The 15,412-nt window shown below is 44.7% G+C and overlaps 1 protein-coding gene across 12 annotated transcripts in view; it reads right to left on the bottom strand.

Moving 5' to 3' along the window:
* Positions 1–15,412, bottom strand: part of OSBPL8 (oxysterol binding protein like 8) — a 193,644-nt gene that overhangs the window by 18,711 nt on the left and 159,521 nt on the right. For all 12 annotated transcript variants that reach the window (XR_012156740.1, XM_073327724.1, XM_073327730.1 and 9 more), the window contains 6 exons: positions 8,441–8,678; positions 6,730–6,914; positions 5,035–5,116; positions 4,254–4,352; positions 1,462–1,558; positions 787–885 (listed from right to left, as the gene is read on the bottom strand). Coding sequence is in view for 11 of the 12 variants with exons in the window: in XM_073327724.1 (XP_073183825.1) it covers positions 787–885; positions 1,462–1,558; positions 4,254–4,352; positions 5,035–5,116; positions 6,730–6,914; positions 8,441–8,678 (800 nt within the window). In the remaining variant the exon portion in view is untranslated. The remainder of the gene's footprint in view (positions 1–786; positions 886–1,461; positions 1,559–4,253; positions 4,353–5,034; positions 5,117–6,729; positions 6,915–8,440; positions 8,679–15,412) is intronic.

The raw sequence follows: 15,412 nt of genomic DNA, 5'->3' as shown, positions 1-15,412 counted from the left end.
AGCATCCGCTCCCTCCCCTTGCCCCAGTGCTGCACTGCAGTGTATCTTGTGATCACAAGCTCAAGGGCTGGTTTAACAGTGAAAGAATGAAGTGAAATCTGGCTGAATTAAGATGGTGTGTGAGCACATTTTTGTACATATGGTTGGGTAAGAAGTATAATTTCTTATGTTCCCTGATAAGACCAAGTTAAGAAATAAAATCTAGAAGACGGTAAAAAGCAGAATAGTAATTAGGTACCCCTTTTTAAAAACTGGTTTAAAATATTAAGATCTCCAGCAGGAAGCAATGGTGCATTTTGATTGGTTTGTTCCTTAAAAAAGAAAATTAAAAAAAAAAATAGGCCCAAGCCCTTGACTTCATTAATTACTTTTACTGCAATTGCAGGTGGCTTTATATATTTTTGTCATTAAAGTCACATGATTTTCTTCAAAATTTACCACAACAAAAATACAGCACGAACTAGGAGCCCCTCCACACAGATGTACTTGCTCTATTAACAGATGTGGAAGCACAGAATTAGAGAACCGTCATTGTTATGCATGAGAGACAAGGTGAATGAGTTAGTATCTTTTATTGGACCAACTTCTTCTGCTGCTGAGAGAGACAAGCTTTCAAGCCACAGAGAGCTCTTTGTCAGGTCTGGAAGAACCTGCATATAATAATGTTTTGTGTGTTCAGACAACTTCACTTTAGAGTAGGTTCTCTCTAACTCAAGCCTATCCACAGCTTATGATAACATCTAATTTTGTAACATTTCCACCTTCTGAATAAGGGGAAAAATCTACCTTTACAATGTGCATATGGCATGGTCATTACATAATCTTCTCCTCTATTTAGGAACATTAGTCGACCGTCTCCATCCAATATGGCAGATAATGAATTCCCTGAAAGACAAGGAAACCAAATTACACTATGTATTTTTCAAAACCAATGGACAATAGGCAGCATTTCCCAGTAAGTGAGCAATAGATTGAAGAGACTGGGTTATCCTCTGTTGCATTCTGTCCTTATACTGAAGCCCGTATGCTGTAGAGCATCCCCTTTACAAAATATAGCATCTATACCAAAGCCATTAATAGAGCACTTCTATTTGGAAGAAGGAGATGCCAATAAGTGACTTGATTCTTAATGGTTTGTAAATAAAGTTTTTAAAGCACAGTTTCTTTGTTTAAATAATCCTTAGAATTTTAGGCACTCCTTGCATTTATTTAATAAAAACATCTAATTGCATTTCCAACTTTTTATGGATTCCTTGTGTAATAATACAGTAGAACCCAGTTTAACTGAGCCTCCATTATCTGTCACTCCATATTTACCGAACCACTAGCCACCCAGGGCTTGCAGTGGGAGTCCCAGCCACCCATTCTCTGGTTTATCTGGATTTTTGGTTATCCGATCTGGTCCCTATTAGATTGGATAATCAGGTCTCCACTGTATATAAAAAAGCATAAAGAACTTACCATAGAACTTGGATTTGGCCAGGATACTACCACTAAGGCAAAATCCATCCTTTCGGTTGCTAACATAGAAGGCAGATACTGGGGGGTGATGAGACACCTGTTGAATGCAACAAAGTTGAACACAAGCAGTTGAAGTGTTGCAATAATTCTTGTTCTAATAAGGACTGATCTACACTACCGCACGGGGTCAATCTAAGTTATGTAACTTCAGCTGCATAAATAGCGTAGCTGAAGTTGATGTACTCAGATCTACTTACCACGGTGTCTTCACTGCAGTAAGTCGACAACTGACGCTCTCCTGTTGACTCCGTTTGCACTCCTCGTTGTGGTGGAGTACCGGAGTCGACGGGAGAGCGCTCAACGGTTGATTTATCACGTCTAGACTAGACGTGATAAATCGAACCCCGTTAGATCAATCGCAGCCCGCCGATCTGGCGGGTAGTGTAGACAAGCCCTAGGTAAGCTACAGAAAGCACGTATCAAAAGTGCACATGATTTAAAATCCAAAGAAAGCCATCTATAGGAAATTTTTATAGACAGAAGTCAAGACATATTTAAAGATATACTCTGATCAAACAAAGTCAACATCCTTACTGAATTCAAGGTGTAACTAGAAAACTTCAAATGATAGACTATTACAAAAATAAGTGTCTCAAATATTATCTTTAAGAAATCTCTTGTATAACCACCTATGTCTAGTAAAAATCCAGAGTACCATTAAAGATCAAGGTTGTCTGCAGAACTTCTTGTATACTTTTCATGTACTTAGCACTGTTTGTCCCTTGCAAGCACCACTACCCTTTAATAATTAATCTCAAACCCTAGAACACATGAATTGTCTCACTAGCTGGAAGCATGCATTTGCGTGGTCGGAGTGTCCTAATTCCCAGGTTTTCCACCTCAGCTTGGACCAGAAGTACCATATGGTTGGATTTTCCTGGCCTACTGGCTGCAGTTGTTTTACTGCCTCCTCTGCCAAGTTCCAGAGCTAGTTGCCATGTTATTTTTATTTTTCAGAAAGAGAAGCTAGTAGACTAGAGGTTACTTAATAGTAGTGTCTCACTACAGCCCCACTGTAAGAGATGGGTGCCTACTCACATGGCCAAGGAACTATTTTTGAGTAGCAGGTAGGAATATGTGCACAATTCCTCAATCCCAACACTACATAGGTCAAGGGTACAAATATACCAGTTCTTCTACCCATCCCTTAGTTCCCCTCTGTGCCTTTAGAAACACTATTTGTGGCTTGGCTCTGAGACAGAGGATCAACATGACAGTATTACATTCACAGACAAAACTTATTGCTGGTGAATAACCCTTTTTCTCCTCCATGATACTGCCGCAGAGCCCTTATAGGAGACTAACACTGACTTCCCTGAGAAGATGGCCTAAGAAACACTATTATTTGAATGAGTGAAACTTTGTCCCTCCACTCCCAAAATCAGCATCTGCTCTTGATGTAGTGTTCAGACACTTAGTAATTCATGTAGCAGCCATTCCCCTAAGCAAATAGACATTCAAACAAAGACATCAAATCATTTCTTAAATACTGGTTCAGATTCAGCAAGATACTGAGCCAGTATTAAGGAGCCCTGGGACTACTCAGAAATGTTAAGTACCTTGCCAAATTGGGGTAACTATGACTACACAGAATATTGTTACAGTAACTCCTCGCTTAACGTTGTAGTTATGTTCCTGAAAAATGCGACTTTACGTGAAACGACGTTAAGTGAATCCAATTTCCCCATAAGAATTAATGTAAATAGGGGGGGTTAGGTTCGAGGGAAATTTTTTTCACCAGACAAAAGACAATATTTTTTTAAATTTTATATATATATATATATATATACACACACACACACACACACAGAGTATAAGTTTTAAACAAACAATTTAATACTGGTACACAGCGAGGATGATTGTGAAGCTTGGTTGAGGTGGTGAAGTCAGAGGTGGGCTATTTCCTAGGGAATATCTTACTGCTAAATGATAAACTAGCAATTGCCTGAGCCCGCAAGGGTTAACTCATTGTTGTTAATGTAGCCTCAGATTCCACAAGGCAGCAGGAATGGAGGGAGGGTAGACAACATGGCAGACACAGAGACACACACCATATGTGTGAGAGAGAAATGCGCATTGCTCCTTTAAGTACACTGACCCCCCTCTAAGTACATTGCCTTTTTAAGTAGATCAGCAAGCTGAGATGGCAGCTGCTGCCAGGAAGCTCCCTCCATCCTGAGCCCTGTTGTATGTCCCCCCGCTCTATGGAAGATGGGGTAAGCAGAATACAGGAGCAGGGGACACCCTGACATTAGCGGCCCCCACCCCTCCCCGGCACAGCAAGCAGAAGGCTCCAGGGAGCAGCTCCAAGGCAGAGGGCAGGAGCAACACATGGCAGTGGGACAGCAGGAGGGACAGCTGAACTGCTGGCAATTGATAGCCTGCTGGGCAGCTGCTGCACACGGAACTTAGGGGAGCGGGGAGCTGATAGGGGGGCTGCCTGTCCACCCTGGTTCCAAGCCCCCACCAGCTAGCTCCAACGGGCTGCTCTTCCTGCAAGCAGTGGACAAAGCAGGCAGCTGCCAAACGAAGTTATAAGGGAGCACTGCACAACTTTAAATGAGCATGTTCCCTAATTGGTCATCAACGTAACAATGAAACAACATTAACCAGGACGACTTTAAGTGAGGAGTTACTGTATTTTATCTGTTCAACAAAGCAGAGCAAAAATTAACTAACTGCTGGCATATATTAAGAAGTCAGATTAATAGCAAAACCTATTTTGCCAATACCTGTTCAGCAATATAGAAAGTCTTGCTGTTTGTCCTGGGATGAATCCACATGCAGCGGAAAGTCTCACCAAGTATAGGATTGTATGGTTTCTTTAGTCCCTGAACAGAAACATTGGAGATTTCAATCAGACAATAAAATCACAGAAAATGCAAAACAGTTTACAGAAAATGGAATTAGCACTATCAAATGTAAAGGAAAAAAGAGCAGAGGACACTAGAATATACTGTATGAGAGAGAGTCCAACTTTGAAGATAACCCCATGAATTCTGGGGGACAAAGAGTAGAAACAGGTACTCATTAGTACTTCAGCGATCCTTTCTTATTCTGTGTACATTTTATGATGGGGGATAGAGCAGTTGGGCTGTTGTGGGAGAACTGGTTTAATCACTCATGTCCTTCTGTCTGAAATTAAGCAGAGGCAAGCTGTGTGTCATTCAATACCCCTCCCATCAGCACTGCTAGAAAGAAGAAGTGCTAAGAGGCAAGTAGGGGGCCAAGTATAAAATACTAAAAATGTTGCTATTTAATCCTGGTTGTAATTTCCTACTGAGATTGATGTTCCTTACTGAAAGCATGACTATCAAGAATATAGGAACTGCCCAATTTAGCTGAAAATGCATATTGCAACATTCATTGCCAAAAATGTGCATTAATGCAGTCCATTTCAACCATGGCTTGAGTCCAAATATAAGAGGCAGCTTCATATTTGTATATATTGCTTTTAAAATAATAAAACATTAAGATCATCCTTTAATAGCAGAGGAACATGCAAAAGGTTACCTTTGGCTTTTTGTAAAATCCTGACAAATACCATTTCACTACTTTCTTCATACGATTGTAAGCATTCTCTTCAAGAGCAGCCCTATGAAACATGACAGAGTTACTGGATTAAAGATAAAATTGAAATAGACACATGATAAATCTTCTACCATTATTATCTACTACCAGCATATTATCATTTACATTGATATACATTATAATATATTATCTATTGACCAGAAAATAGATCTTGTAACAAGTTTTTGAATGAGTACACATGGGGAATTTAAAATCACACCTATATTTTAAGTACATATGTTTCAAATAATTTTATCAGATTCACTGGTAACTGAATGGACATAGTTAGAAAGTACTCAGAATAAAGATCAATAATGTCTTTTGGCATACAGTTGACCAAGAAGCTGCCAAATTTAAAAAAAAAAAGTCATGCTTCTTAAAGATTTGACAGTATTACCAAGAGACTGCTTCCCAAATATCTCACTGGAAACTTTTCCTATTGTAGATGGGGAGATATTGCTGCTAGTCAGACTAGTGAGGTCCAAGGAGAAAGTTAGCAACACTGAGTCCCAATAAGCTTCTTGAATACAAGAAAATGCTCATTTTATGATCAAAAAGCTTGGTTTGATTCTTGAAATTCAACTAAATATTTTGTTTTCCTTTATGGACTTTTGTTCCTTTCTAATATAGCTTAATACTGTAGACAGACATTGATCCAGACATTGATCCACGTGATGTAATCCCCATTTTAGGATTGTAGGGTGAAGTAGAGCCCTTTTTGTGTTTATTATTAAATATTTGTCAAAACAATAAAGTAACAAGAAAATCTAGTCTTGAGAACAGACTGGAGAACTGTTGGCTCTTGAGAGAATTGTGTGTTTCCCCCACTTAAAAGCCAAAAGTCACGGGGGAAACTATTCCTTTTGCAAAGCCAATTATGTCCAATTCTGGGCAGAATGGCCATTGCAAAGATATAGTACTTAGGCCCTTGCACCCAAAATCTTATCTGTACAGTTCTCCAATATGGGAAGACTGCTTTAGAAATTCACAGGACTCCAAGTTGAAGTGAAGCATTCCATTTTACATCCTTCTTATTCCTTTTGGTTCTCAGATAAATCAAGTGAATTCATCTAGGCCAGTGGTTCTCAACCTGCGGCCCACAGGCTGCTTGCAGCCCAATCAGCACAGACCTGTGGCCCATGTGACATCCTCAGGGCTAGACAGGTAGTATTGGATACGACCTACAATGGTAAATAGGTTGAGAACCACTGATCTAGGCCCTCATATAGCTAACAAAACACTTTAATTGGACTCCTTAAATGGTATTGTTTTGTAGATAGTTAGGAAATTTAATTCCCTTTGCCTTCACTAACTGGCTCTTAACTTCTTAAAGCATAGGAAAACAGAAGTTTCCAAAGGTTCCTATCCTATGTTTCTAGTAGCACTGACAAGCACATTTCTCTGTCAGAGTTATCATAAATTTCTGACCAGGAAAATTTGCCTTTGAGATATATTTTATGAGTTTTAGGAAGTAAAAAGCCAAGGAAATCCCACAATACGGTGTTTAATACATTGTTAGATGAGCATTCAGACATTCAGCGTTCTCTGCTTCAGTTTAACCGGGATGGATAGAAAACCTTGCAAAGTCATTTCACTATTTAATGACATTTATTTTTAAAGTGAAAAGAATTAACTCACTCAGACAAGAAGTCTGCATGATAGTAGTAATCAGAGAGTTTGTCCAAGAAAGAACGAGGTTCCAAGATAAACGTAGGCAGTACAACCTTGGAGAGGTCCATTCCTGGACGGACTTGTTTCAACAGCATCCAGATCAGGCTTTTGTTCTCCTCCGACACTGTTTCGGTTTGACAAGCCTCCCCTGCCTTCCACCAGGAAAAAATGTTGATGAAAAAGTAGAAACACAGTAACAGTTCAACATAACCTATGAAAAAAACTACACACATTTAGGACAAACAATAAGTTAGGTTTAAGATACATGGTAGCTAACCAACTACCTGCAGGAGTATGGGAACTACCCCCGTTAGAGGCATTCTGAGAAGTTTAATATATGCTACCTGATTAACACAGCAAATCAAATATGCTATCTAGAAATTTTTTTAGGAATTGGGTTTGCAACAATAATTATATTACTTTTTATATCAAGAGAGCCCTCTAGATGGGACCATGGTCAGAAGCCTGTTCCTTTCCCAGCCATCAACTATATGTTTCCCTTTTCTCTCACATGCGGTGAATGTGCCAGCCAGGGGCCATTGGTTACGTTAATCAATTTCTCATTTTGAATGTTGCAGAAGAATCTGCCCATTTCACCCTCACCTCTACCCTTTGATATGTCCTGCACTCTTCCATATGCCTCCCTTCCTCTAGCAGCAGCAAGAGGATGCTTTCTCTCCCATCTACACATCTTCAGAAGACACTCTGCTAGACTAGGAGAAGAAAAGGGAGATATTTCCCTTTTCAAGAGTTTCAAGAAAGGAAAACAGGATTTTAGAAGAAGCTACCTTATTTCCAATTTAAAAAAAACAAAACAAAACAAAACAAACTTGTTGCGGGTTTTGTCTAAAAAAAGTTCAAACATCTTTGGAGCAGAAATCGGTAACTGCAGCATTAAGGTAGGCTACAAATTATCATCTGACATCTTGTTCATTCCCTGCTGCTTCTTAAAAAAAAAAAAAAAGTCTCTAGCAGTGAACAGCCACAAGAGAGAGGCTCAAACAAGTCAGATTCAGCGTTACCATTTCAAATAGCACTGGTGATTTTTTTATGGTGACTGCTACTTTTTAATCACACAGATGTTCAGGACATCACAGACAGGTGGAGCTTTGCCATGAAGAAGGTACGTCAGAGTCATTGTGAAGATCAACTTAACAAATTTGTTAAAAGATAGAAGGCAACGAAAGCAATCTCTGAGCCCTGAAAATCTTGTGACTACTGGCCTCTCTGATTAAGGGGGAAACTAGAATGTGAAGAAGCCTCTTAACTTCATTTAATAACGAAGTTTCTTGCCCTTTTCCTTGAGAAGAGAGCCTTGAAACCAAGCTAATGTAATCCAATCATTAATCATGAAAGGACAAGCAGCTGGACTCCACTTCTGCTGCAGGAGGCACTTTCTATGTAAAATCAGTCCCTTAAGTTTGGGGAGTATTCCAAAGAATCATCTCAGTAGCTTTTGCCCAAAGTCCCTTGCTCAGCCACAAGACTAGTGGTGAACAGGAATCTCTTAAATATAGGGGCATGAGGGGGAGTAGTCACACTTTCACAAGTCTCCTTAAAGTACTAAATCCTACACTGCAAGGCAACTTTCCAATGATATTCAATTTGACTTCTAAAACTCTTAAGTCAATTTGCTATCTGGAAATAAGATGACTACTACTAAGAGTACATTATTTACCTCTCCAAGTTCTTCATGAATCTGTTCCATATAGGTAGTTTCCCTGATAAGATCAACAGGTTCTGGATCAACATAAGAGTCATCCTGTCGCTCTGATGTGTCAGTGTCACTTTCTTCACTTTTCCCTAGGCCATCATTATCAGACTCGTCATGATCATGATCATTTTCCTTATCAGATTTGTCTGAGTACACGTCTTGATCTTTAAAGTGATGCCTTTCAATTTCACTATAATTTAATCTACAACAAATAAACAAAAAATGAATCTAAAATGTGACTGTCCTGCTCCTTCAAATTGTGCACCACTATGAATAACATCCTCAAACCAAGAACTTACCTAATGCAGGACATTCCGTGTCAATACCAATACCTGATAACCACGTCAAATTAATACAACTGCAATAAGAAAGGATCACAAGGAAGAGCTTTCCTTGAAACTTTTATACCAATCTGTTTAGTTTGCTTTCGTTTTGAACTATGAAGTTCATTACCAACCCTACAACAATTTCATCCTCATACAGGTTTTACATTACAACCCTCACTATTTTGTGTATAAAGAATATGTATGATTGATTGCCTAATGGTACTTTTACTTTTAGTGGGTTTTAAAAACTGTTTGTATTTGTAGGATACATACATAGGCACATATAAAGGTAGATCTATAGTCCAGTTAGCTTACATAGCTGAGAACTGCATTTCAGAAGTGTCAAGTGGTGCAGTAGCTACTGCATAACTTAAAAGAAAGGCCAAAGGAAGATTTTTGCAGAATTCTATGAAATGCCATCTCAGTAATGTTTCTCTGTGTAATAGCTGGCTGTCAAGTTGGAGGCAGATCATACATATTGGTTGAAAGGAGTCAGTAGAGTACATGTTCCAAGAGTTCTCACGGGCTTATTTGATAATCTGTACACACACAATGGATTGGGCCATGAACCAAGGATTGACGCAACAGGCTTCCTCCTCCTCCCAGTTTCACCCTAATCTCAAGGGATCCCCTCAGAGGCAACAGTGCTGTATTTCTCCAGATGCAGGCCTTCACCCACTCCCCTGCATTAATGATATAACGTTCAGCATCCTGCATTGGGGAGATGAGCAACAACATGATCCTCCCATAAAAGGAAGGTAAGGGAGCAGAATCCTCATGCACACTTCCTGGAGTAGATGGCAGAATTCTAACATCCTGCTCCAGGGTGCACATATGGTGGCATCTTTCTCAGGTTAGAGTTCTGATTCATGTGGCGGGAAAGGCAAAATTTGGGGATAAATTACTTTACTACCTTGGGCAGGAATGCTGAATGCGGCCACAGCTGGTCTTATCCTTGTAGAATACTGTATAGGGCAGTTCTGAAGTAAGCATCCTGATCTCAGACACCCTGCAGGCAGACGTTACTGCGACCAAGAATGAAACTTTCCAGAAGAGAAGAAGAGGAGAGCAGGAACCCAGAGGCTTGAAGGGAGGCCCAATGAGTCTTGACAGCATGAGATTCAGGTCCTAGGGAAGGACAGGATCCTGGACATGCGGGTAGAGACATTCCAGACATTTCAAGAACCGGGCTGTCATGTCGTGACCTAAGGCCGACGACCAGCCTTGGAGCGGTGGGTGGAAAGCTGAAATAGCAACCAGGTGGACCCTGATCGATGACAGGGACAATCCCTGGAGTTTGAGGTGCAAAAGATAATCCAGGATCACCTGCAGCGAGGCCTGCTCAGTCCAGATACGTTGTTTGGAGGCCCAGCATGTGAACCTTTTCCATTTGGCCAGGTAAGTCACTCTGGTGGAGGGCTTTCAGCTACTGAACAGGACCTGTTGAACCCAGGCCGAGCATTCCCGTTCTTCTGCATTCAGCCATGCAGGAGCCAAGCTGTCAAGTGCAATGCCGCCAGTTTCGGGTGCAGAAGACTACCGTGGTTCTGGGACAGCAGGTCGGGGCAGCTACCGAAAGATCCAGCAGCATGCTGAACCAGTGCTGTTGAGGCCACATGGGGTCTATCAGGATAATCTTCACCCTGTCCTGTTTGATCTCCACAAGGACTCTGTGGATCAATGGCACTGGCGGGAAGGTGTACATCAGGGCCCCTGACCAGGGGAGCAAAAAAGTGTCTGACAGGGAGCCCCTGTCCATCCTCTAGATTGAGCAGAACATGTGGCATTGCCTGTTCTGATGGGATGTGAACAAGACCACCTGGGGAGTCCCCCAGCTCTGGAAGACCATACTGACCACCTCTGGATGGAGCAACCATTCTTGGTGAGACAAGAAGGTCCTGATGAGGTGATCTGCTAACACGTTCCCGGTCCTAGGTAGACGTGTGGCTAATCAGAAGAATGGCTTGCTGCACGCAGAAGTCCCAAAAGTGGAGAGCTTCTTGGCAAAAGGCTGATGATCAGGCTCTGTCCTGCCTGTTGATGTAATACATCGCAGCCGCATTGTCCGTTAGGACCTGCACCACCTTGCCCCTCAGCTTAGGCAAGAAAGCCTGGCAGGCCAGGTGAACTGCTTTCAGCTCCCTGACATTGACATGGAGGGCCAGATCATCCCACAGCCAGCGGCTTTGCGTGCTGAGCTCACCCAGGTGGGCTCTCCAGCTCAGGTCCGAAGCATCAGAGACCAGGGGCAGCAATCAGGCTGGGGCCCTGAAGGGCACTCCCTCCAACACCGACCTGGGATCTGACCACTAATCTAGGGATGACCGGATGTGATTGGGCACCCTGACTACCTGGTCTAGGTCATGCTTGTTGGGGATGTAGACCTACGCCAGCCACACTTGCAGAGGCCAGAGATGGAGCCAGGCATGCCTGACCATGTATGTACATGTGGCCATTTGGCCCAACAACCGCAGGTAAGCGTGAGTAGTGGTGAGCAGGTGGTTCTTCACATGGGAGATCAGGTCTGACGTGGCCTGAAAACATGCCTCCGGAAGGAAGGTTCTGGCTCACGTGGAGTCATGAACCGCCCCAATGAATTCTATTTGTTGGACCGGCCTTAAGGTGGATTTTTTCTAATTTATTAATAGGCCCAGGTCGTGGCAGGTGGAACGCACCAAATCGAGGCTCCTCTGCACTTGTTCCCGAGACCTGCCTTGATGAGCCAATCACTGAGATACGGGAAGACCTGGACTCCTCAACGCCTCAGGTAAGTGGCCACTAATACCATATATTTTGTGAATACCCTTGGGGCCGATGAGAGGCCAGAGGGCAGCACTGTGAATTGGAAATAGTGTCCGCCCACTATGAAATGGAGGAAATGTCTGTGACCTTGGAATATGGAAATAAGCATCCTTCAAGTCAAGAGTGGCATACCAGTCTCCCAGATCCAGGGACAGAATAATGGAGTCCAGGGAGACCATGCAAAACTTCAACTTCTTGAGAGATGTGTTGAGGTGTTGCAGTCCAGAATGGGTCTGAGGCCCCCTTTTTGCTTTCGGGATTAGGAAGTCGTGGGAGTGGAACCCTTTTCCTTTCATGTCCTGAGGGAGCTCCTCCACCATCCCCAGGTGCAGGAGGTTCTCAATCTCTTCAATGAGGAGTTGCTCGTGAGCAGGGTCCCTGAAGAGGGATGGGAAAGAGGGGAGGTGAGAGGGAGGGGCGGACGAAAACGTCAGGCTGTAGCCTTGTGACAGTATCTGTAACACCCAGCGATCCGAGGTGACCCGCGACCAGGCCGAACAATAGGGATAAAGACGGTCGAGTAAAGAATGGCGTGGATCCTGGGAGCTGACTGGGGCATCGCTCTCAAGTGCACGATCAAAAGGAGTGATTCTGGCCCCCGGGATGCTTTGCCAAGCTGGACTGCGCAGGTGAGTAGGAGGAGGAAGGGTGGCGGCAACTGAAACTCATCCCTTCTCCTTGCAGACCCCTGACGAGGCTGCCAAGGCCTTGGTGGCAGGGGCGGCTAGAACTGCTTCTGTGCAGACTACTGCGTACACATGCCCAGCAAGCGAAGGGTGGCCCGAGCGTTCTTTATTCCATGCAGCCTCGCATCCATCTGTTCTGAAAAGAGACCAATCCCATCCAATTGGAGGTCCTGGATCGAAGTCTGCATCTCTTGGGAGAGGCCGGAGGTCTGAAGCCAGGAGCTGCACCTCATAACCACCGTGACCACCCTAGCTGCCGAGTCCCCAAGGGTATTCACAAAATATATGGCAATAGTGGCCACTTACCTGAGGCGTTGAGGAGTCCAGGTCTTCCCGTATCTCAGTGATTGGCTCATCAAGGGCAGGTCTCGGGAACAAGTGCAGAGGAGCCATGGCATTTGGAAGGAGCACCTAACCACTACGGTGCCGTCCTCTACCAGGGTGCCGAATTCTTGGGCCAAACCCCACAGAAGGGGCTCCTTGAATTTATGGAGGGAGTCCCATAAGTTACAACTGTATCTGCTCAACAAGACCTGATGGGTTCGCCACCTGGAATTGCAGGCTGGCAGTCAAATAAATTTTCCTCCCCAACAGGTCCAGTCTCTTGGCCTCTTGTCTTTTTCGTTGGCTCCAAAGACAACCAACGAGCACAGAGGTGGGTGGATATAAAGGTACTCAAACCCTTTGGCTGGGACAAAGTACTTCTTTTTGGCCCTTTTGGAGGTGGGAGGGCTGGACGACGGGGTTTGCCAGAAGGCCTTGGAAATGTTGAGGACTCAGTCATGCACTGGTAGTGCAACACGGGCAGGGGTAGAGGCTGAGAGGACGTTAAACAAGGTGTCTGCCTGCTCAGCCATCTCCTCCACCTCTAGGCCCAAGTTCTCAGTCACCTATCGAAGCAGGGCCTGGTGTTCTTTAAAGTTGTTCAGTGGGCTGGCCCTCAAGGGTCCTGCGACCACCTTGTCCTAGGATGAAGATGACGACTGTACCACCAGCGGAAATCCTGGGGCATCATCCCTAATGCGGGGAGAGAGGTTTAGGGGTGGGTGCAGTGTCCTCTATCCCAGCCTCTGAGTACGACCCATGCACCAAGCCTGGTGCCATCGGTACCGCCAACTGTTGCACTGAGGCAGCGGCAGATGAGCAGTGCAAAGGAGTCATTGTCATGACCGGCATGCCCCATGAGCTCCAATAAGGCTGATAAACTGGCCACGGTGGCGCCATCCATGTCCACACAGCCTCACATGCCCAGTTGTGCCGGTGGAGTCTGGGTGAGGGGCTGAACTGCCCTTCCGTGCCAGAGGAATCCCCTTCCGGTGACCATGGTGTGGCCGTTGATGCCTACATCTGGCCACTGACCATCACTGCTGGAGACTGGTGCCCGAAGTGAGAGGATCGGCGCTGGTATCAAGGGGACTGGTGCCGGGGGGACCATAGTCAAGACGAGAAGCGCTCCCACGGGACAGGCAACCGAGATCTGCGCTGAGAGGACGACCAGTGGGAAGGCAAACGGTGCCGGTGGTACGGAGACCAGTGTCTTCCCCTAGGCTATCTGCATCGAGACACCGGGGACCGCAATTGTGGTGCCTGAGGTGAGCCCCAGAGGAACTGGGCTGCAAGTCTGGAGATCTGCGGCGTGGAGGTGGAGCACTGCCTTATCTCAAGAGAATCGGTGGCACTCCACTGCCCCCCAAGGGGTCTTAGCAGCTGGCTTGCTCTTGAAGGGAGCCTCTGCTGTTTCTTGTGGCACGTGCAGTGCCAGCAGCACAGGCAGAGGCCTCTGTTCTCTTGGCACTGGGGGAGCTTCTGGGAAGGCATTGATGCCATCAGGAGTTTGGGTCTCTTACTGCTTCCGGGAGTCAGTGGTGGACCCTTCAAGGGGCTAAGGGCCCCAACCGGGGAGGCACATACAAGTGGCTCCAGAGTGGCCAGGTGGCCTGGGTCCTTTCCCCAATGATCTATGGCCCTTCTTGCCCAGTGCTGGGGAGCTGTGCTTCCTTGTTTTCTTTTTGGGCACCGGCAACAGGGAGTGGTGCCGGGTGGAGTCTGGTGCCAGGGGTGCACTGTGCACCGAGGCCAAGGTACTTGTCGAGTCTTGGCGGGACAGCTCGGAAACCAGATGAAGGGCAGCCTCCATAAGGAGAGCCTGCAAGTGAATATCTCGCTCCTTCGGAGTCCTGAGTCGAAAATTTTTACAAATACGACACTTGTCCTTCACATGTGATTCTCCCAAATACTTAAGGCAGCTGCTATGGGCATAACTTACAGACATAGGCCTGTTACAATCCGCGCAGGGCATGCCCCACCTGGGGCAATGTCCCCACTCGGACTCTAACTTCTAACTACACTTAACAACTACTTAACACTAACTACTAGAAACAAACTATTTACAGGTCCCTAAGCCTTGAAGTCAGAAGGGACGAAACCGCTAGCCCTTGCTATCCAAGGAAAGGAGCTCTGACTAATCACCCTGGGCGATAAGAAGTCACAGAGAAGGCATAGGGCCATCAGTGCCTAATATACCAACGCATGGGCGCGCAGCACTCAAGGGGGTGCCACAGCCGACCCTACGGATACTGGTAAGGCAAAAATCTCCAACAGCTGTGTGAGTGGGCACATGCACACCTAGAATGGAATCTAGATGAGCAAGCACTTGAAGCCATGATTTCCATAAACACCATTACCACGTGCCACTTGTGGAGTTAGGAAGACAGGGGTGTATTGAGAAGTTGACAATCCAGGGTCACTTGCAGGTCTTAAGCTCCACAGAGTTCCTTGGTTCCCAGTGCCCTGCAGGGCCCTCAGCTCACTTAGTCTAGGGTCCCTATGCATGTGAAATATTTCAAAGTTTTAAAACCTTGAGGAAATGCCCAGACAAAAATCTTCATTAAGCCAGAGTAGGGTTGAAAGCACATCAGTAACTTAAGGGTTAAAAACCTTACAAGAATATTGTAGTTAAACAAAAAAAAAAACAAGCAAAACAAGCAACAGAAAACTAAGAAATACAGGGTTACGGTTAAACTTAAAGAAATTCGAACACTGGAAAGTCTGGAAATGCCCAAGGGCAAAAAACCTGATACAAGCACATGCTAGTAAACAAATCCTGTCAGAAAATAAAAGCA

The sequence above is a fragment of the Lepidochelys kempii genome, chromosome 1, assembly GCF_965140265.1.
Source record: "Lepidochelys kempii isolate rLepKem1 chromosome 1, rLepKem1.hap2, whole genome shotgun sequence".
NCBI lineage: Eukaryota > Metazoa > Chordata > Testudines > Cheloniidae > Lepidochelys > Lepidochelys kempii.
Note: the sequence above shows the minus strand (reverse complement) of the source record. Positions and strands in the feature narration are given on the sequence as shown.